This window comes from Sinohyriopsis cumingii, chromosome 11, assembly GCF_028554795.1.
Source record: "Sinohyriopsis cumingii isolate HCF-2022 chromosome 11, ASM2855479v2, whole genome shotgun sequence".
In the NCBI taxonomy this organism is placed as follows: Eukaryota; Metazoa; Mollusca; class Bivalvia; order Unionida; family Unionidae; genus Sinohyriopsis; species Sinohyriopsis cumingii.
In genome coordinates, this window is record NC_142971.1 from 47,350,873 (window position 1) to 47,366,671 (window position 15,799).

The window sequence follows — 15,799 nt, forward strand, 5'->3', positions numbered from 1 at the left end:
CAGGGGAGAAAGAAAAAAAATTCATACATTCTATTCGCCGGAATTTTCCACACAAAGAAGAAACCCGAATATTTTTGAGTTACCTTGGCTATTTCTACAGTTGGATTTATTGTAGGATTGACCAAGAAGTTACGAATGAAAAAAAAATAGTTTTAGTCAGTCGTAACTGATAAGTTATTCTTTGATTTTGTAAATTGCCGATTAATCCGAATGCAGTGCTCATTCGTAGGATTGACCTCGAAGATGAGAATACGTAAATCTTCAACCAAATCAAAACCAGCCTACCGTCTGCAGCCTGGTTTGATATTTCATTATTTTCTTTTATTAATAAGGAGATTCGGACACTAAACTGTTGGTTAAGATGGCGGCAAATGTGAAGGTGTAAAAAATTTACATCACATAACATCCTTCCAATCACTTACTAATGAAACGATGAGCAATATAGTTGCAAAGGAATACGAGACTTAGCATCATGATTTCAAAAATCAAAAGTATGTTTTCACCTGCGTCTTCAGATCTCTGGGTTTCATAACTGAACTGATCGCAAGTTAAATTTATCGTGTTTTAACCAGAATATTCGGAGGGTGCAGTATGGATCATTTGGGTGCTTGCAATAAACGTGTATATATATATATATACCGCCATGTCGGCCAATTCTGCGCGTCGGGTAATTCTGCGCAACAATACGTCATTTCTGTAAACATTGGATCACGTGCTATTTTCGGTCAAAAATCCATTTTCTATCCAGAAAGAACAACCATACATTAATTAAAAAAAAGTGATATTCAAAAAGTGTACAAAAATATCCCACATTCAGACTCGAAATGCACATAAAAATGTGATTTCTAAATGGCAGCGTGAAGACCCACTCGGTGACCTTCTTGAACCTGTAACTCAGAAAATTCGATTTACTAGGCATCTTTTAGAATCATACAGATAAAATACATTATATAAAAGATGGAAATGTGTACCTTAAAACAAAACTGTATTTCAATCCAAGTCCAATTTTGCAAGAAGTTGTCCCACACATACAAAATCGTCTGCTACCCAACGTGTCTACTTGCCGCTAGAAGATAAATTCTCAATAAATTCCTCGTTATATAGTCTGTTTCCAAATTCTGTAGTAATTTTCCCCCATCAACAAGACATAAACACATTACATCCTATTTATTGTTGTTTTTCTTCTACGTAATAGCTTATTTTTCATAAAATGTTGAACTTAATAACTTTTGTACAAGATCGGTTTAGTTTACTTAATATCTCTTGCCATTTATTGGCATTTTTACATTTAATTTTGTAAAACTAGCTTTAAACCTGACCTAATTACTCGACTGAACTGCTGACAGAAACAGTCCAGAGTAATATATTTCATTTCTGTAGCCCAATGGATAAAAATTATATCTTTTCAAAGCTATGCACAGAATAGGCCGACATATTGCGAGTCCGGAAAACGGGGGTGGTATCCTCTGTGTCCAAAATTAATATTATTTTGAACAGAATATTCTGTTGACAATTGCATCTTTTCTATGGTAAGAATTGCTGTATTTTATTTTTGTCAATCGCTCGAATTCAGTATGCGTTTTGCTTCAGTATTGGAAACGAAAACCGTAGGTGCACAGAAATGCCCGACAGCAGTGTGTGTGTGTGTATATATATATATATATATATATATATATATATATATATATATATACACATACAGAGGTTTCGCTAAGATTTTAAAACTAGGAGTCCAGGACTCCCATTTTAGTAAAAATAGGAGTCCCACCATCAAAAGTTGCAGTCCCTTCTTTCCTACAGAATCAACACAGACATGAGTGCATCTATTTTTAGATGGAGAGGTTTTCGAAATGTAATCACTTACTATAATATAGCTTAATTACAACAGTCCATTGACAGGATCGCAAATTTATGGTTTATTTATTTGCATTCATACATGTAGTAATTTTAGGCAAATAAATAGTATCTGATTTGCTTTTTTTCCCCCGTATTTTCGCAAATACCTGCCAAGTAAAAAAACAGCTTAGACCTTAAAGCGCATCTCCCGAATTCCACAACATAGCATTGTCCCATACATTTCTGACCTACATAATATGCATTTTAAAGTTAAATCTTTAATAAAATAATACCTAGGCTTTGGGGGACCCCGAGTGGTCTAAAGCGCTCTCTGTTACAGGTTACTGCCATCTCACCTCTGTCTGTGTCAGTTCAAGTCTCGAATTCAGCCAATGTGGGTATATGAGAAAGCTTGCCAGTAGCTTCTCGTGGGTCGGTGGTTCTTTCCGGGGTTTTCCTGAGTTGTTCATCCACCATTAATACTGGCCGCCATGTGTAGGCTATTGTGTGCTGAAAATGGCGTTAAACCCTACAACAACAACAACAACAACAATATATCAACCATTTTGGTCACTTAAGCAAATGGCAGATGTATAGAATGAAATGAGCAGTTATTTATTTAATTGAAAATGTTTAACGAAGGACAAACATGACTTTTTGTATCACTCTTATATTTTAATATATGCCCTAATGAATAAAAAACTACTGAATAACCTACCGTACCTACAGATATTGGCCATAATTTTGTTCAGTTGTAAGCATAAAATGATCATTATGGATATCTGAAATGGGACAGGTCTTGTAAATTGTAGATCATACAACAGCATCATAAAATCTTGTGTCAGCAAAATTTACCAAGACTCCACTTTACGTTGACTGCCATGGACACAAAGGTGTGTGCTATTTTAAAATTTGCTTTACAAGTTAGTATCTTTTTAGATAATATATTTTATACTCACTTATAAGATGAAGCAAACTGCACTGTCCCGGATCTGCCATCTCATAATGCGGCGGCAGATCTGGGGCTGTACAATTTGTTGGGAGTGATCAGTAGAACTAACAACGCAAAACTCTGATCTGCAGGTGCATTATGCTACTACAGATCTGGATGTTTTTTGTTTGCAGTTTGATGGTTTATAAGCAAATATATACTGTATTAGGTATAGAGATGTATCATCATACACCTTCAGTTCCTATTTGGGAAGGGTCAAAATAAATGATTACTGTAATCATGGAAGTGCTTGGGAAATATTATTTGAATCACATTCTGAAACTGGTTTAATAGGAATCTGATACTGAGTTTTGTATACATACCCTCACTCAGCTCACAATAATTAAATGCTTGGACTTGTATGAGTCATTATACATTAACCAAATTATACCTAAAATATATTTATTTATTATTCTGTATTAAATTATATTCATATAAAAAGTTGTTTTATTGTCATTGATGGAACTAAATAATTTTTTGGGGTAACATGTACATTGAGTCTTATTTCTAAAACATCACTAGAAAATTGACAAGTGTGTGTGTGTGTGTGATTTGGATTTTTAACGTAGCTTTAACAATTTTTCAATCATTTCACTACGATGTCTGCAGTGTGGAAGTTAATAGTGATACCTAGCACTGGGGCATCATGTCGCAGACATGTAGCATTATGTCCCATCCAGTCACATTATCCTGACACCAGGCCAACCAGTCCTAACACTAACCTCATAATGCTGAGCATCAAGCGAGGCAGATGTTTGTACCATTTTTGTAAGTCTTGGGTATGACTCGGCTGGGGATCGAACCCACAACCTCCCGCTTCTGATGCAGATGCTCTAACCACTGAAAATTGACAAAGGCCAAAACATATCAAACTTATTTTGAAAAAATATGCCATTGTAAAGGAGAACACATGCACTGATGTCTTTAGATTTTTGTAATAACATAGTAGTAGTGGGTAGTGACCACTGATGTTACAAGTAGTAATATTAGCTTTCTATGGCCACTGATGTTACAAATAAGTAACAAACTTTATAAATCCATGTTTAAGGAATCGATTCAAAATTGTGATTTGTTTGGATTTGGTTATTTTTTGGTGAAATTTTAAAAACTTAGAGCATAGACAGTTTCTTCCAGTAGTAATATGTTAAATATTGTTTCTTTTTGTTATTAACATAATGTAATCACAGCAGTAGAATTCATACAATGTCTAGTTCTTGCAGTGCTCGTTTGAAATCACATGCCTATCTTAGCTGTTATGATGACCAAAGTGATATGATCAACTGTTAGCATGAAGTGGTCTTGAAGGGCTTATGATTGTTGGGAAGTAAGCATACAGAACATTATTGAAATCAATTTTTCTATTGAGTTTTGGTCTGCGATCTCCATGTCTATAACAACTAAGTGATATAAACTTTACATGGAAACGGTCTTGAAGTTTGAATGAAAGGTCTATGACCATCAGTCATGCAGAACATTGTTGAAATTAATTTCTACTGAGGCTCTGTCTGCCATCTCTGTTTTCATAAGGACTAAGTGATATTATGAACTTTAGAAGCAAGTTGTCTTTAAGTTTGAATGAAAGGTCGATAAACATGCAGAACATTACTATAAATAGTTTCAACATAATCTCTGTATGCAATGTCATCATTTTCTATAAGACCTAAAAGGGCTTCTCCGATACCTGGTGAATTTTCTTACCTTATTTCTTATCGCTTGCAAGATTAAAACTTTATAAACAGTCTATCCCCTAGGAATGTAAGATTGAGAGTCAGAACTCACCTTTGTGTCAGATTCAGTAAAAAGCTAACCTTGGTGTCAAAACTAGGGGTGAAATTAAAAATTTGTGAGTCTCCGATGTACACATGAGAGTAAAGAGAAATACTGCATAAAGATTTTTATATAGGCCTGTATAAGGCAGAGTGTATAATGTTATGTTCTCCATCCACCTGTTCCCTATTTTATTTTGCGCAATAGTTTAAATTCTCTGCCAAATACAGTTATCTAACTTTATGGATGTCTAGAAATTTGGGTACGGAAAAAGCCATATAATTTAATGGTTGAAGAGTCAAAGGTCAAGATTATTGTGACTGAAAGATGAATAATGTTTTCCATACGAATAACATTTGTTTAGTTCTACATCAGACCTGGATCAAAATTTTGTGCTGGGTTGCTTTTGGGATAAGAAGGAAGTCTGTTGATCTTTGGGGTCAAGTGTAATTGTCACTGAAGTTGAAAAATAGTTTCTGCACACAAATGTCAGTTCATGACCATGTGTTTTCACCAAGGTTAAGGTTGCTATGATTTAAAGAAAATTGTCTTTACATAATAACTTTATTTCCAGACCATATGCATTGACCAAAGGTTTCTTGAGAACATGCGTTTAAGATATGGAAGAGGCTTGTTGATTTTATGGTCAAAAGTTAGAACCCTTGAGGCAGAAAGAAAAATGAATTTTGTAGATTAGCTTTTGTTCTAGAAGTAGTTCCTTCACCAAATGGCTTGTATGTAGGGAAATCTACAGTAGCTTTTGTTCCAGAAGTAGTTCCTTCACCAAATGGCTTGTATGTAGGGAAATCTACAGTAGCTTTTGTTCTAGAAGTAGTTCCTTCACCACATGGCTTGTATGTAGGGAAATCTACAGTAGCTTTTGTTCTAGAAGTAGTTCCTTCACCAAATGGCTTGTATGTAGGGAAATCTACAGTAGCTTTTGTTCTAGAAGTAGTTCCTTCACCAAATGGCTTGTATGTAGGGAAATCTACAGTAGCTTTTGTTCTAGAAGTAGTTCCTTCACCAAAAGGCTTGTATGTAGGGAGATCTACAGTAGCTTTTGTTCTAGAAGTAGTTCCTTCACCAAATGGCTTGTATGTAGGGACATCTACAGTAGCTTTTGTTCTAGAAGTAGTTCCTGTACCAAATGGCTTGTATGTAGGGAAAATCTACAGTAGATTTTGTTCTAGAAGTAGTTCCTGTACCAAATGGCTTGTATGTAGGGAAATCTATGGTAGATTTTGTTCTAGAAGTAGTTCCTTCACCAAATGGTTTGTATGTAGGGAAATCTACAGTAGCTTTTGTTCCAGAAGTAGTTCCTTCACCAAATGGCTTGTATGTAGGGAAATCTACAGTAGATTTTGTTCTAGAAGTAGTTCCTTCACCAAATGGCTTGTATGTAGGGAAATTTACAGTAGCTTTTGTTCCAGAAGTAGTTCCTTCACCACATGGCTTGTATGTAGGGACATCTACAGTAGCTTTTGTTCTAGAAGTAGTTCATTCACCAAATGGCTTGTATGTAGGGACATCTACAGTAGATTTTATTCTAGAAGTAGTTCCTTCACCAAATGGCTTGTATGTAGGGAAATCTACAGTAGCTTTTGTTCTAGAAGTAGTTCCTTCACCAAATGGCTTGTATGTAGGGACATCTACAGTAGCTTTTGTTCTAGAAGTAGTTCCTTTACCAAATGGCTTGTATGTAGGGAAATCTACGGTAGCTTTTGTTCTAGAAGTAGTTCCTTCACCAAATGGCTTGTATGTAGGGAAATCTACAGTAGCTTTTGTTCTAGAAGTAGTTCCTTCACCAAATGGCTTGTATATAGGGACATCTACAGTAGATTTTGTTCTAGAAGTAGTTCCTTCACCAAATGGCTTGTATGTAGGGAAATCTACAGTAGCTTTTGTTCTAGAAGTAGTTCATCCACCAAATGGCTTGTATATAGGGACATCTACAGTAGATTTTGTTCTAGAAGTAGTTTCTTCACCAAATGGCTTGTATGTAGGGACATCTACAGTAGCTTTTGTTCTAGAAGTAGTTCCTTCACCAAATGGCTTGTATGTAGGGACATCTACAGTAGATTTTGTTCTAGAAGTAGTTCCTTCACCAAATGGCTTGTATGTAGGGACATCTACAGTAGCTTTTGTTCTAGAAGTAGTTCCTTCACCACATGGCTTGTATATAGGGACATCTACAGTAGCTTTTGTTCTAGAAGTAGTTTCTTCACCAAATGGCTTGTATGTAGGGACATCTACAGTAGATTTTGTTCTAGAAGTAGTTTCTTCACCAAATGGCTTGTATGTAGGGACATCTACAGTAGCTTTTGTTCTAGAAGTAGTTCCTTCACCAAATGGCTTGTATGTAGGGAAATCTAGAGTAGATTTTGTTCTGGAAGTAGTTCCTTCACCAAATGGTTTGTATGTAGGGAAATCTACAGTAGCTTTTGTTCTAGAAGTAGTTCCTTCACCAAATGGCTTGTATGTAGGGAAATCTACAGTAGATTTTGTTCTAGAAGTAGTTCCTTCACCAAATGGCTTGTATGTGGGGAAGATCTACAGTAGATTTGAGAGTGTAGAGGTTAAAGCTGATGGTCATTGTGAGTCTAATAAGAAAAGAATGGTCTACTCGGAAATATTAGTTGAAGGTTGAATACCAAAAACCAAAGGCCCAGATCATTGGGATCTATTGGTCTATACCATATTTACAGCATGTTTTCAGACACTGTTTGATTTCAAACACCATAATTGTTTTTGAAATATAATTTTTAAATACCTTGTAATTTTTGGACTTAGATCGAATATAATCTTTTTCTAGAACTTACGTTTTCAGACAGAATCTAAGAAGATCTGCAGCATTGTTTTCAAGTATAAATGTTGGCGTGTTTGCCAGTAATTTAACACAAAGTTTGCTTGAATTGGTAGTCTATGATTTAATAATGTGATCATGAACTTTATGAACTAAAATAATTGTAAATCAGTGAATCGTATGTATACATAATCAGACTAATCATTGAGAGCCGCTTTCTTCATGGGTAGTTTTTTTTTAATGCATCCATGGAGTCATTACTTCGAAGTCTCTTCTGTAGATGACCTGCTGGTCTCTTCGGAGATGATTTTGGTAAGAGGCAGTCCTTCACTGAACTAGGTTGTGCCTCCTCACTTGTAGCATGACACACAAAAACTTATCCATCAAAATTATTATCAGTATTAACGATATTAGGTTTAAAAATGACCGCTATCTGGTATTTAAACTTAAGTAAAGTTTGATAGTGGTAGGTATCTTATTTATACTTTATCAAGTAATTTTTGCATGGGTGTTTGGTTATCAAAACATATTTGATAATTATTCATCATTGTTGCTTTTTCTACTAGCTTCTTTCATTAAAAAAAATATGATTGAGTGTCATTGTATACATCATTACACATGAAACCTGTTCAAGCAGGTGTGACATTTAAGGCTTTGATTTTAAACCATGAATACTGCTTTCTCTTGTTTATGCCTTGATTCAGAATGGATTAGTAAATTCATTGGCATTGTACAACAAAACAAACCCATTATCCTTTGGCATTATCTACAATGGATTGGTCATAGTTATTGTAATACATCTAAAAGCCCTCTTTGTAGAAGGTAAACATTGAATGTGTTTGTGCTAGATTTTGAGTACATCAAGTTTACTTTTCACAGAACTAGATGGCTGCCTTTTATTTATAAATGGTGTGTTGTTATTAACAAAAAAATCCAGCACGGTATATTATTAACAATTATCACCTAGTGACCTTGAGATCTTCGACATGCATTCAAGTAAAATCAGTCTTTGACAAGCTGATTGTTCTGAATCTGCAAGTAATCTGCTCATTTTGGAGCTACCCATAGAAGAACCACAACAAATAGAGGGGCCCCAAGTAGCCAAGTGGTCTAAAGCACTCTCCGTTACGGATAACTGCCATCTCACCTCTGCGTGGGTTCGAGTCTTAGATTCAGCAAATGTGGTATGTGAGAAAGCTTGCCAGTAGCTTCTCGAGGGTCGGTGGTTCTTTCCGGGGATTTCCCGGGTTCTTCCTCCACCATTATTACTGGCCGCCATGTATAGCCTATCATGTGCTGAAAAACGGCGTCAAACCCTACAACAACAACAACAACATAAGTACATGTATTTCTATTCTCAATGCCAAAATGTTTCTGTCATAAATGCCTTCAGGATCATAATGACAAAATCTCTTTTTTTCAGTTTGGTTTCCTATCTTATTTACACAGGAAAAAAAACCTTCATGCATTTGTGTGTTGTAATGCAAGTAATGCAGACTTTAATGATAACTGATTATCAGAGGGTTAAACAGTGGATTGAGTGATTACTAATGGTGGTTCTTTTGGAAAACAACAATAATGGTTTTAATACATGTTTGACTTTGTTTTCTGGTGGATGGACTTATGTCAAATAGGCAGGTAAAGTCTGTTTTTCACTCATTATCCTACCCAGTGTTAGAAAAAATACTTGTTTTACTTCCTGGCATAACATCAGTATAGGAGCTAACAGTAACCTCATCATGACAGGGGGAGGCAAATTTATATTCTGTTTGTTTTTGGACAGCAGATTAAGGAATTGAATGTCTTCAGATGACAAAAAAATATCTTTTGCCACCCAAAAACATGCAAACAATACGGTAATATCCACAACTAACCATGTCCAACTTGACACTTGTTCCTGCTAGAAGGACCAAACTACGGGAGTTGTACTTATATGTATTTTCTACCATCCATTTTAGTATGAGCTTTCTATGAAACACAGTGCATGATTGTTGTTTATAATTGATTTTATTCCAGGTTTCACAAAAATAGCAAGGTTCCATGGCAACCAATCCTTTATTCTCTTGCTTTAGAATGAAGCGTCGAGGTTTTGATTACGACTCCAAGGGTCAGCATAGAGAAAGGCAGCAGCTAGGAGGTATGCCAGGGCATTACAGACCACTTCCTTATCCTCCCCAAAGCCACACAGAGACTAGTGGGGAAACTTCTATTAGACCATCTGAGGAGGCGCCGCCATCTAAACGAGTTAAAACTGAGGAAATGCAAGGTCAGGAATATGGTCAAGGGAAGGATGCTGAGGACTTGTGGGATGACAGTTTGGAGCTCACTCAGGCTGAATTAGATGATATGGAGACCATGACATCTCAGGCTTACAGTCAACTTCCCCAGCAAACAACAGAAGTAGCTAGGCCAGGTCCTTCATCAGAACCCAGACCTTCTACCTCAGGAGTTAGCAGGTTCACATCGGTTCACAGAGAGGAATCAAACCGTGGACCATTTCTCAAGCCCTACTCACATTCATCCTCCTCTTTGTCATCTTCTATAAATGGGCACAGCTCTAATACATCATATGATCCAGCATCAACGTCCTTTAGTGGAAATAGTCGTAGTTCAGAAAGCATCAAATCAGGTATGCCATTAGCAGTGTTGCTTTCTTCATGGTACATTATCCTCAGATAATTAGCATAGAGTGCTTTTGAACAAAATATAATACCAACAGAACTACAGTACAGACAAATAAGTTACTAAATAGTTTCTAAAAATTAATTTATTTTTAAGTTGTTAGGAGTACAAAGTGAGATGCCTGTTCTATTGCTGTTGTCACATGGCAACATCTTGTAATATCCAGCAGATTTTCAGCTTGAATTGATTTCAGTCCCTATTTTCATCTGGCATAGTATCCATTGTCTTTTACAAGATATTGTTTGTATTATTCGTCATAGTAGCAAACTTACTAAAATCTTGCTAAAGTTAGTTACAAAATAGAGAGCCACTGGTCCATCATGTTAATTTTATATATTAAGGGATCAAGTCAGGTTTTGGTAAATTAGAAAGTGAGACAGTAGTTATTTCCATTTGATATTGTTCCACTGATAGCTGAAAATGCTTCTAAAAGGAAATTTGACCAAAGATTCCTTTAATAACACATTTTAAATGTTTTTTGTTTGATAAATGTTTTAATATCATACAAAGATGAGAAAGTTTGGATAAATATTCTAAAAATAATTTTGAGCAGCATGTTTACAATAGTGAAAAGAACATTTTCAGTCCTCCAATCCATTGGTATTTTCAAGATTACTGTCATGGTTATCCAACATTATACAGGATCAGGGATATGTATTTTCACGATAAAGTTAAATTACTGTGCATTTCAGGAGCATCAATAGAAGTATCTATGGACCAGAGAAGATTGTCATTGCAGCAGGTGACTGGAAACATAACCATGGATTCATCAGATGGCTCATTCTCAACCTTTCTAAAGAGGGAAGGGTCTCTAGTTGAGGCAATTCAAGAAGAACTCAACAAATGTAAAGCAGAATGTGATCGACTCAAGTCAGAGGTGAGAGACATTTTCATCCTGAGTTCTTCACCACCAAATTACTATGGATTGTTTTGTTTGTGGCATTGTACACAGTGTGGAGAACTAGCCATTGCTTCATTGTTGGTTTTTTACCCTAGAATGCTTAAAATATTGTCAAGAACTATATAATTTATTTTAGATGCTCTCCATAACATGCCTCTTCTTAAAGAAAATTTGTATGTAATTTATGTTATTTGTTTGTAATTTATGTTACTTGTTTGTAATTTATGTTATTTATATGTAATTTATGTTATTTGTATGTAATTTATGTTATCTGTATGTAATTTATGTGTCCTTTTGATGGTTGGACATTTTTATGATTCCTCTTGGACAACATTTACAGTTAACCTAGCAGTGTCTCGAATTGTTGTTGTCACAGGCTTGTATCACATGTGTCCTTTTACGTTCGTCATTATTTAATGGAGGTTCCTATTACGTTTATCCATGTCTGTCCATCCAGTTACATGTCTGTCATGAATTTGATTTGCAGTATATAACTTTTAAAGGACTTCATGGACAGAAACCAAATACGACATGAGGTTCGATAGTAAAATGACCATGGTCAAGTTTATTTCAAACCTTTTTCAAAATTTGGTAGCGTTATGGACCCTGTTTGAATTAAAACTTTCCTTCTGAGACCATATTCGCAGGGATTTTGTGTCTAATGGATCTCTGTCTGGTTTGTTCAAAAGCTTCTTATATCAGGGCTTGAAAATAGTACTAGTAAGCATTTCGCTACTTCATTTGTAATATGCCAGTATACTGGTGGCTGGAAAAAAGTGAACTAAAAAATTCTTTCATATAATGTTTGCTTTGAAAATATGAAATTTTCAAGTGGACACTGAAATAACCAGATTTTTGCTTGCTGAAATATTACAACTATCCAAATGCTGCTTGTACTGAAAAAAAAGAAGTAGATTTGGACCCAGCTATATAATACACTAAATGTTTGCATCAGAAATTTGTCTTCAGAATATAGTAAAACTGACAATAAGGATAATCATGGTGATAAAGGATATTGTAAACATTGCAGTGAGGGAAAACTACTAATTTTAATCAACTTTGCATTAAAGTACTGGTTCCTAACCTTTTTTGGCTGCAACCCCCAAAAATAAGGTTGCACCCGAATACCGCTATATTGCAGTTTGCTGTTCTGGCAACACGTGACGCAATATGGTTTTCTGTCCTTTAATTATTGTAATGGTCTTGCTTTCATCCAACATATCTCCATATACTGCACAATTTTTCCAATTTAAGAAACATTTTTTTCTTTTTTAACCTAGATCCAGACTTAGCGTGAGATTGCAAGAGAATGTAAAATGAGATTTATAGTACCATTATTCAGGAAAGTTTTTTTTGGGGTGGGGATGGCAAGTCAAGCTGTAAATTATAATTTATAAACTTATTTTTGCATCAGATAGTTATGTCTTGTTCATAAGGACATTAAATGAACAGTACCCAAAATTCCTTGTTCGCAAATATCAGTTCCTCTAAAATGATTTAATTTTGGATCCAATGTCTGAAATGTACATACAACAAGACATGCAACATCTATTATTCTGATTGATACTGTAGCTCCAAAAACTGAAAAGGGAGCAAAACATTTAAACAAACATTGGATGTCTTCCATGTGAATTACATGGTCATTTAGATCAAAGTGCTCTAGTCACTTTAACTTCTTTTTTGTCTCCAAATATCAGTTAATGTCGACTGATATTTCATGTTAGTTAACAAACGTGTAAACCTGAATTGTAATTTTCAGAATTTTTTTTTAAATGTTTTTTTTTTTAAATTATCCCCAACAAAATGTGCAGTGACATTTGAAGTCTTACAAGGTAATTTCCACTTAGAGATGTTTCTTCAAGTAGTAAATGTTATGGTGATTATTTTATTGTTTTATTAAGTGTTATCATATAGCAATACATATTGCAATATGGGTTTGGTATATCACAATATGGCTGTTGGCTCATTGCACTGCTACTAACAATATCTTTTCTGAGCCTCATGGCACTATTTCCACATTTTGATATGTTTTGCCACCCTAAAAGAAAATCCTTGCCACCCTTCGTAACCTCCAAGATGACTTTGTAACCCAGGCAATTGGTGACCACTGCTCTAAAGTTTAGCAGATCATATCATACATTGCTTGAAGCTGCAGCAAAATATTGACATTTATGAATATAAAAATGTTTGCTGGTCACCCTAAGAATGATATCTTGAGTAACTGTAAAATTACAAATATATACCATGTATTGTACTACATACAGCTGGCCCATTTTAATTCACAGCACTATGAGTTCCTACATTAGATCACCATCCTTTGCACATGAATGGCTCACAGCATACAAAAGCAGTGGTGTTGATATTTATTGATCAGTGACCAGTTTCATACATGACCTGGGCTTTGCCTCAGCTGATGGAAACAATAATGAAATAATCTGGTCGTCTTAAATTTCTGTTAGTTAAACAACTTTTAGTAGAGATATGATTCAAGGCCTTACTTAAAATGAAAGGTACTTTTAGTACTGAATCTGAAGCCAGGTTTTATGAAGAGGGATGGTTTAGAGTGAATTTCAATGGCCTGGTTGCACTATATGATAACTTGCAACAATTCTATGAGTCAGATCCATGTACAAGTAAAATTCTTGTGCTTTTATAATAATAATAATAATATAATAATAATAATGCTTTATTTATAGAGGGTGACTCATTAGTCAAGGACTAATCTTCCTTGAGGCCCTCTTAAGGAGAGTATAACAATGCACATTATATGAAGATAGCAATAATTAGTGTTTATTTTAACATGTTTAGTATTAAAATACTAAATTCCATTATCTGTTAGAAACACATACATGCTCATGATATCTATATAACTACTCTTTAATTGGGCATAACTAATCTTCTAAGTTATTTATCCGCTGACTTGACTTCAGTTTTCAATTTCTATGGTGACAAAATTATTAGGGCTTGGCAATCTAAATTTGAAAAAGTCTGTACAATTTTGAAGAAGGTTGTCCATTGATATTGAAACTTGCACTGTTTTTTCTTATTCAGAATATTAGAGCGAAAGAGGATCTCTGTGCAAAAGAGGGTGAAATAAAGTTACTAAGAGACAACCTTCATAGGAAAGAAAATGAAGTTGGCCAGTTTAAAATGGACCAGTTTAATCAAAGTGAACAACTGAGGAAGGAACATATAGAGAAAGAAAGAGCTTTGCAGACAGAGATAAATAAACTGAAGACACAGTTGCAATTCAAAGAACATGAACAGGGTGAAGCTGTAGACAGATACCATGAATTAGAGTCGCAACTAAAGGCATTCAGATCTGGTCAAAGTACTGCTTTTCCCAGTACATCACAGCCAAGTCCAAAAATGAGAAAAGTTCTAGTTGAGGAAAAATCACCAAAGTCTTCCCACACAGGGTTCCCAACATCAAAGTCATTTCATGCCCAGGAGGGCTCACCTACCAAACAGGTTCCTGCCAAAGAGGAAAGCAACACTTGTTCTTCAAAGACACTCACAGAAACAGGTGATTATCTTAAACCTATACCAAGTGAAATAATAATAATATGGATTTTGATGTATGTTTAATGTGATAAGGAAGTCATACATTGTGCTGGATAAACCTTTGCACAATTGATCATATATACATACAAGTCATTGGTACACACAAGACAAGAACAGAGATATAACTAGTGTTTGGAATTGACTGAAATTTAAAAATCAGTGTTTAGTTCCTCAGAAACAACCATCAGTTTGAATAGGTTGAATGTATTTTCAGTACTGTAATGGGCAGGCAGTCTAGCCAAATAAAGAACTCTCATTGTTAAAGCAGAGAGGGGGTGTTGTCACCATTTACAGATAATTTCTGATAATTCGTAACTATTTATTGTTATCAAAGTTATGGTTGGTATGATTCCCATGTATCCTTATGTGTACATAGGAATGGATCATAAATAATCATCTGAACTGTTTGAATTTAAGATTTTATTTAATTTATGAATAAACAATGGTGGTACTTTTGTCACATTAGTTTGGAACATTTCATTGGTTTTTACCTTTAGTGGTTACTTACAGTATCTACTATACTGCAACTAAACATTTAGAATTTTTGGCTATCAAGACTTATGAACACATAGCTAATATTCTTAGTAATCTAGCAATTTCAATCACATTTATTAACTAACATATAGTTCTGTTGCTATCATGTTTGCATTTTCTGAATTTTCTCTGTGGTTGCATTCAGCAAATGGCAGATTTTGACAATGTACATATTTTGAAGAATCTGAATACTTACAGGGTCCATTCTAGAGCATTTTTCTAGCAAATCAGTCATCTTAGAGTCTGTTATTTCACCTGAACAGATTCCAGAAGTGAAGCTCACTTTGCCTTGTATTTTGATTTCAAGACATTGCCTTGTATCTTGATTTCAAGACAATGTCTTGTATTTTGATTTCAAGACATTGTCTTATATTTTGATTTCAAGACATTGCCTTGTATTTTGATTTCAAGACCTTGCCTTATATTTTGATTTCAAGACATTGCCTTGTATTTTGATTTCAAGACATTGCCTTATATTTTGATTTCAAGACATTGCCTTGTATTTTGATTTCAAGACATTGCCTTGTATTTTGATTTCAAGACATTGCCTCTATGTTTCATTGCAGTGCATTAATAATCAAAGTACAACATAGACCTTTAGCAAATTTCCCTTTCAAAGAGGAGGGTAGAAATATAGAAATAAAATTTTATGTTCTGTGGTCAATTGTTATGATATTCCCAGAAACAGTAGTTCTTTTCTCCAGAATTTCTGCCAAAAATT

At 34.8% G+C, this 15,799-nt stretch overlaps 1 protein-coding gene across 2 annotated transcripts in view; it reads left to right on the forward strand.

Moving 5' to 3' along the window:
* Positions 1–358: 358 nt before the first annotated feature.
* Positions 359–15,799, forward strand: part of LOC149788400 (ATR-interacting protein-like) — a 73,348-nt gene continuing 57,907 nt past the window's right edge. Inside the window, exons 1-4 of one of the 2 annotated variants that reach the window (XM_089974357.1) lie at positions 359–491; positions 9,414–10,026; positions 10,772–10,956; positions 14,032–14,506. In XM_089974357.1, coding sequence (XP_089830483.1) covers positions 9,438–10,026; positions 10,772–10,956; positions 14,032–14,506 — 1,249 coding nt within the window. In that variant the 5' untranslated portion in view covers positions 359–491; positions 9,414–9,437. The remainder of the gene's footprint in view (positions 492–9,413; positions 10,027–10,771; positions 10,957–14,031; positions 14,507–15,799) is intronic. The other variant, XM_089974358.1, reaches the window with a different exon arrangement.